Source organism: Phragmites australis, chromosome 11 (genome assembly GCF_958298935.1).
Source record: "Phragmites australis chromosome 11, lpPhrAust1.1, whole genome shotgun sequence".
In the NCBI taxonomy this organism is placed as follows: domain Eukaryota; kingdom Viridiplantae; phylum Streptophyta; class Magnoliopsida; order Poales; family Poaceae; genus Phragmites; species Phragmites australis.
This window is the reverse complement of record NC_084931.1, coordinates 24,151,610-24,159,355: the sequence shown is the minus strand read 5'-3', so window position 1 is coordinate 24,159,355 and position 7,746 is coordinate 24,151,610. Positions and strand designations below refer to the sequence as shown.

The window sequence follows — 7,746 nt, the reverse complement described above, 5'->3', positions numbered from 1 at the left end:
TTTCTCTTGTATCATAGTTACAGTATTGGCTATAAAATTAATATTTGCTGGCATGCAATAGACTACAATATTTTAATGAGTAGACTATTTACTAATCAGTAGTTAGCATTTTCCTCTCTTCATTCATCATGTCCTCAACATAGGCAAATTAACTCTTACGCAATGTTCATGTAGATGATATCTAGTCGCTAGTTGAAGCCTCGATGTCAAGTTTATGACTTAGACGCAACTCTAGATGGCTAGACTGTCTAGACAGTGAACTCTAGTCAAAGATGAACTAGTCAGTGAATTTAGACGGTAGCTAGACACGACTAGTCGGCTAAACGAACGACTAGACACCTATCTTGGATATGTAGAGTTTGGCGGGTCCACGTAAGAGGATTGGTTTGGCCGTGCGTGGGACCAAAATTGGGCCCTAAAACTATTCCCTTCATCGCACATAATCTAAACTAATCCATCCATTCCCCACTCATCTCTCTCCTCTCATTTGTGGTGACGGCGCCAGTTGCAACCCCCGCGCCTATGCCCGAGCCGTCATTGTCACCTACGCCATCACCCACACCGGTGGCCTCGTTCGAGCCATCTCCTGCTCCCGCACTATCGTTGGTCGCCTGCGCCTGCGACCTTGTCTGAGTTGTCGCCCATGGCCGTGCTAGAGCCATCGCTTTGCTGACGCGCCCACAACGTTACCCGCGCTCGCACCGTCAGCTCTCCGCTCTACAAATCCCTTGCCATGAACAGGTACTAGCTCTAACCCATGAATCTATATATGCTCCTCCTCCATCGGATCTATACTCTAGCTTCCCTCAGATGGCACGCTCCAGCAACCCACGTGCGCTTGCCACGGCTAGCTCAGGCACTAATCCAGCACCCACATCTTGGGTGCTGTCTTCATGTGTGTGGAGTGCGTGCTCTACTTTGTATCTTCTATGTTATAATAATTATTGATTAATGAACTAGAGGATAAGAGATGATTGAAGTTGTATTTTTATTTTTGAAAGGTATACCTCAAATCTCACTTAAAAATATATTTATTTGTATTTTTACTACAGTACAAAATAGTCTAAACAGTCTAGTCCCGAGTCATGAGGTGGCTGGCTATCTACGTCTAACGTCTAAATGAACATGGCTCCTATGTGACTTCCGCTGTACTGTTTAGTCATTAGCCTCGAAAAGAAGTGGTCACTGCATATATATCATTAATTAAACAAGACGCGTCAACTATCAACAGAAAATGATCGATTCGTATGTTGTTTGCAAATTAACATAAATCATTGCAACCTCAAATAGTAGCAAACTGTACAAATAGTCGAATAGTACGCCTAGTCTCTACCATAGAGGTAGAAGGGCAGTAGCCATCACCAAGTGGACACTGGGTGGCGGCAACAATGGCCGATCAGTAACCAAAACCTCCACTCCAGTATATATCATTCATCAATCGTGCAAGCACCACCCTCTTATCCTCTTGTCCCACTAGCTTGCAACCCCCAAATCCCTCGCCGTCTCCTCCTCGTCCTCCTACTCTCAGCGTTGCCCTAGCTCTCGCTTGCTTGCCGGCTCTGCCGGCCGCGCTATGCCATGAGCGGGGACCTCGAGGACGGGCACGGCGCCGCCGGCAGCGCTGGTGCGGCAGGGAGAGGGCCGGGGAACAATAGCGAGGCGGGGGACTCGCACGACAGCGACCTGGTGATGCCGGGGTTCCGGTTCCACCCGACGGAGGAGGAGCTGATCGGGTTCTACCTCCGGCGCAAGGTCGAGGGCAAGCGCTTCAACGTCGACCTCATCGCCGACCTCGACCTCTACCGCTTCGACCCATGGGAGCTCCCCGGTAACTAACACATGCATCAGCACGCTTCGCTGCTCCATCGATCAGCTCAAATGGTCTCAATCGGCCGGCGCTAATTCCTTGTAATTAACTGTGTTGCTCGCTCGGCGGCGCAGCAATGGCGGTGATGGGCGGGAAGGAGTTGTTCTTCTACGTGCCGAGGGACCGCAAGTACCGGAACGGTGACCGGCCGAACAGGGTGACGGCGTCAGGGTACTGGAAGGCCACGGGCGCCGACCGTATGATCCGCGGCGAGAACAGCTGCCCCATCGGGCTCAAGAAGACGCTCGTATTTTACTCCGGCAAGGCCCCCAAGGGCGTCCGCAGCAGCTGGATCATGAACGAGTACCGCCTCCCCCCGCCCGCCGCCGACGCCGACCCCTTGATCCACAAGGTAGTGAATTGAGTCCGGAATATATCCCCAAAGATTAGGGTTTTCAGGAGTCCAATTCCTATCTGCACAGTTCTTGCTTCGTTGCTTCCAAAATCCGATTTCCGTTTTTTTTAATTATCGAGTTACAGCTAGCTATAGTTGTTTGGTGTGCTTGATAATTAAAATTGATCTACTTTTCGTTCGGTACTTTTACTTTTGTCGCTTGATCTGTATGAATATGCAAGATGCCTTTTCCTTTTCTTTTCAGATCTACGAGTTAGGGTTTGCTTTTTGCTCCTTGTTCTTTTTGGCACACGTATGCGTAGCCACCCGACATGCGTAAAAGCTAAAAAGTTTAGAATTCACCTCCTAGCTAGATACCATGTCCTACAGATTCTGCAAGATCTTTGCATCCTCAAACTAAAGTGATTAGTAATTTGGTTTCCCTTCGCTAAATTATCTAATCAAATTATCACTTAACCAGCCTCCTGTCTCAAACTCTCAAGTCTCAACTCATCTTTAAACTTTGTTGAGGAGTAATTCATCGTAAAGTTCATATATATAGCCTATTTACTCGATCTCGATCTGTTTTCTGTACTGTCAATGGAACTCGTCTTTCTCCTATCCATGTTTGCTATATTAACGTCATATTTGTTTTTTTATTTCGATTATGGATTCTACCTTTAAAAATGAAATACAGTTATAATATAAAAACGAATTCTTATAATTCATAAGCTAAATTATACAATAAATTCTCAATTCATAATATGATGAAAAGAAGTTTTCACAAATAATTATACAGATTAAACTGGATTCTCACAATCTAAAACTAAAACAAACAAACTCTAATTACTAAATTTCTTCAGCTATGGGATTCTAGTAATTCAATTCTACGATGCTTAATTTTCAAGAGTATATACCTTGCCTCACAAGTCACGATGTTTGCTCATGCAGTCCGAGATCTCGCTCTGCCGCGTCTACAAGCGCTCCGGCATCGACGACGGCCAGCCTTCATCCAGCAGTCACACTTCCTCGGCGCGGCGGACCGCCTCCCCCACCGACGTGCCATCGCCGACTTCGTCCACACCACTGTCAAGTACGCAGCTGCCCAGCTTCTACCTGCTCCAAGGCGAGCGCTCGTCGGCGTCACCGCCGGTCATCATGGACCAAGTGGTCACCGCGCACAATGGGCCGCAGCTTCTGCCTCCCCCAAGGCCACGGGCTTACGCGCCTTTGGCGAGCTCAACAGCGGCCGTTGCCCTGCAACCGCCACAGGACCCGACCGTCCTCTCCTCCACGTACTCGCTGCTCAATATGGCGGCCGCGCCTATGGGCAGCTCCAGGCCTGTCGACGAGCTGAGCACGCTGGTTGGTCACAGCCAGAGCGCCTACACTAACCACCAGGCCGCTGTCGGCAGCCACTTCCTCCCCTTGCCGCCACCGCAACCAATGTCGTCCCAACAGATGACGCCGCTTGGTGTGCTGCCAATGGCGGCGCCGCTGGCCTCCGTCGTTGACAAGCTCAGCTGGGACTGGAAACCCGTCCCCGACACGACGGCTAGGGATTACAGTGCTTCTGATTTTAAGTACATGTGAGCCCAAACTCAGTTAATTCTGAAAACCTACCATCAGTGTAGGCTATTTATATACACCCTTATATCAATCTGGCCACAAGCATAATGCAAAGTAGCATATTTGATCAAAAGAACTGAACAGGATTCAGGAACTGAAAATAGGTGATTTGTAAGCATTGCGGCATCGGTTTCAATATGCAGCATGCATGTCCTTAACTCGCTCCTGTTTAAGAGCCTGTTTAGACTGCAGACATTTCACAGGAAACAGTTCCGTACTTGCAGGAATATATAGGAAATTTACCTGTGTTTCAAGCAGGGCGCAACTTATTTCATTTATTGCTCACTCAAAATTTACCTGTGTTTAACTACTAATATGATCGGTGGATAACTCACTCAAAAGCTTTTGCTGGTAGGTTTTTCTTTTTGACAGTTAAACTGCATGGCACATGAAATAATGTCAGCGTGATTGGAAGGAGACCGTTGCAGCAGGGGGTTGTTTCTTTCTGCATGATTGGGAGGAAGACTTTGCAGGGGGTGGGTGTCAGATAAAAGCTAGCATGCATGCATGTGTCCACAGGAATTGTAATCTTTCGGAGAGGTCAGGTTAAGTTGGCTTGTGCTGTGGTGCATGCATGGAATTAATAAATTCATGTGATCATTGCAGCGGCTTTTGTTCTTCACCTTTGCAACAGTATTTGCTAGCTCATTGCTGTCAGTTACGATTACCAACTGTGAGTGCGCTTTCTGCTAATTGCTTGCTGGAGAAGGGCAAAAACTAGACAAGCTCAAGATGCATGCATGGGTAAGATTGAGATTCTCTCTCCGTTGTATATATCTACAATATGATTGATGGAAAGGACAATCTATCTGGCATATGATCAAAAGACTACTGAGGTTGTCTTATCGATCAATTCAGATATATGAGTCGTCCAAGTGGCAAGTTGGGTGCTCTAGATTTTTGGTGTGTTCTCTGAAGTATATAATTCTTGTTACAACTTATATTCTTTCTCAATTGTACGCCGGTTTCATGTATGAAAGCTGAAATTAGGATTTACACTTAGTATCTGATTGCTGGTGTAATGGGAATTGGGATATTCAGCTCAAAAGAAGCCTAGTTGAGAGGAACATGCCACAGTGGGAAGAGCTAATGAATAGATTGCAGTTTGGTCAGCTGAATGAGGAAGAGGATGAAGTCCGCTTTGGATAAATCAAGGAGATTTACCGTTAAATCTTTATATAGACTTCTCATTGAGGGTGTATCCAGCAAGGGTACCAATTATTTGGAGCTGTATACTTCCCTTCAGGAATAAAGTCTTCTTGTGGCAAATAATTCACAATAAACTTCATGCAGCCACTTCCCTTAAGAAAAGGGGGTAGAAGGAGAGTGAGAGATGTAGCCTATGTGGTAACCAAGGAAAATACCAACCACATTTTTCTTTGGTTGTGTGATAGCACAATGCGTACGGAGCGCCATGCGAGAGATTTTCAGATGGAACACTTTCCCTTGCTCGATGGCTGACTTATGGGCAAACTGGTTACAGGGGATCTTTAAAAACTCTAAAAAATTAGATCTGTTCCTTTTTGCAGGTCTAGTGTGGGCCTTATGGCGTTCTAAGAACAAAATGGCGATCTAGATGTATCCAAACAAGCCTCATGATGTCTTATACCTCGTTGTCTCATTCATGCAAAAGTGGAGCTCGCTACTCAAAGAAGATGACAAGATGAACACTACTGTAGAAATTCTTAACACTGTCGGCTCCAAAACCTTTTTCACTGTCGGTTTTGGAACTGATAGTGGGCAACAAGCAGTGATAGTCCTCAACTATCACTACCGGCTGAAGGTTTTAGCTGACAGTGGAAGGGGTTATCATTGTCGTCTGAAGGCGTCAGCCGACAGTGATTGCTGGTCCCCGATTCAACATGTTTGTGGTTGAAAAAAGCAAAAAAAAAAAATATTTTTTGACCAGAGACGCTCAATCAACTACTGCTCACTTGCCCTCGACTAGAAGCCCGAGTACCGATCACTGCTCACTCGCTATTTTTTCACATGAGTTCTAGGACTCGAACTCATGATCTCGATCAGAAGCTCCGCGTGCGTGACCTCTCTAACCATCTCACCTCTCATTCGTTTTTGAGTACAATAGCAAAACCAATCCTTTTGATATCTTCTCATTGAACGTTTTTACTCATGCAATCATGCTAGCACTAGATATGAACCATAGGACATATATCATCAATATATGCAATTAAGTAGGTTTTCTGCGGATCTTATACTAAGGTCGTACTTTGAATAGAGTATCAATACAATCAAAGATACCTGAAGTGTGTGGCCCACATGTCAGCCACTAGTTCTCATGCATATTGAACAGTTGACTTTTGCCTTCCTACTCCTACGGCAAGCAACTCTCGGTGAAAAATTATCCCATCTCTTCGACGATCTTCCAGGGGATCCACATATCATGCACCTTCATCAAAAGTTGCAAAAAGCTAGCATCACCTCTATCATGACTCATGAGCGAGCGAGCTGCAATTGAGCGATATGTACTGGTCCAGCTTCTCCAAGCCAATTTATGCATGCCGTTTGGCGAATGCAATGGTACGTGATGATGAACACGGATTCACGGAACACGACAACCTCCAGTTGTGCATTTTCTCGTTTCATTTCTAGCCCCACTGATCATGATTACACACACATGCATACCACCGCAAAGCTCGATGGTCACCGCTATCACATGCGTAAGATCAGGAACTGCTTTTTTGGATGTGAAGAATGTGAATTCAAGGTCGCGCGCGGTTTTACGTCATGAAATTGAAATCCCAGTTCCTCACAAGTACTAGCCAGATTCTGAAATATCAGACTTAGGAAAGAAATAAAGCTTGTAGAGAATTAATTGTTGACGCTTGCTTGAAACGGAGAAAATGCTGATTTCTCCTTGCATATAGTTCGTATATATATAGTTCATGGCTTCATATCAAATGATGCATAAGCTAGCGACTGTTCGGCTCCAGTGTAGACGGCACCTTTGATTCTGCATTCTTCTGTGACCATTGAGCTCAAATGTGAGTTTCTTGCGAAAGGTTTGTCAGAGAGAAAGAGTCAGGACATGCCTGCCATCACCCACCATCACCTTGCAATCAGCTAGGTTCTATTGATACACAGATGCTATACTAGTACCATGAAAGTGATCCTTAATTAGTTTCAGCTTTCGGAAACACAAACAGCCCCAAAGAGAAATCAATAGGTAACTAGTTCAAAAGAGAAATTCAGAGAATGCTGGTACCTTAGTGTTCCACTTCCATCTCCGAAAAGGGGTTCAACCCCAGCTGTCTTAGTTCACTCACCGCACTATTTTCTGTCCTTGCAGCGTGGCGTATGCATCAAGTGCAGGAGCAGGACATGCCTGAAGAAGGGCTGGATTACATCGCTGTAGAACTTCCAGAACTTCTGCAGTGTTCTGCACCAGAAGTTCCGTTACAGGAGGATGCTCAGGCTGGGTCCATGCACACAGAGCGTCATCTGAAGACTAGAGGAAAACAAAAGGTGGAATTTTTAGATTTTTGCCCTTTTAAAAACTTTTTTAAGTACGGATCTACGAGGAAACAAAGTTAAAAATAGACTATTTTTATGGCGTCAGGACATTCGGCGTCTTGTATGATTTTTTAAGTTCAAAATAGAAAATCGATAGTATAACACCAATATCACGGAACCGTGCTATTCAACAACGACGCTAAATGTAGTAACATCGTGCAAAATGATCTATTTTCATAAAATATTTTTTTTAGAAGTGTACCATTAAAATATATTTTTTAAAAAAATTAAAATATAAAAATTCCACGAAAACCAAGAGTCCCAAGTATATCTCACCATATACTTCACGTGATCAGAATTCAGAATTAGCATACTACCTTTTTATTTTTCGAACAGCGGGAAACCGGTCTTTCCATTTCGGCGTTGTTTGGGAGGCCAAATCCAC

The 7,746-nt window shown here is 45.0% G+C and overlaps 1 protein-coding gene across 1 annotated transcript; it reads left to right on the top strand.

Annotated features, from left to right (window-relative positions):
• The first annotated feature begins 1,339 nt into the window (after nucleotides 1-1,339).
• LOC133883828 (NAC domain-containing protein 35-like) lies at nucleotides 1,340-3,905 on the top strand. Its single transcript, XM_062323212.1, has 3 exons — nucleotides 1,340-1,828; nucleotides 1,942-2,219; nucleotides 3,153-3,905. The coding sequence occupies exons 1-3, from the start codon at nucleotides 1,579-1,581 to the stop codon at nucleotides 3,792-3,794; spliced, it is 1,170 nt and encodes a 389-aa protein (XP_062179196.1). The 5' UTR covers nucleotides 1,340-1,578; the 3' UTR covers nucleotides 3,795-3,905.
• Nucleotides 3,906-7,746: the final 3,841 nt, after the last annotated feature.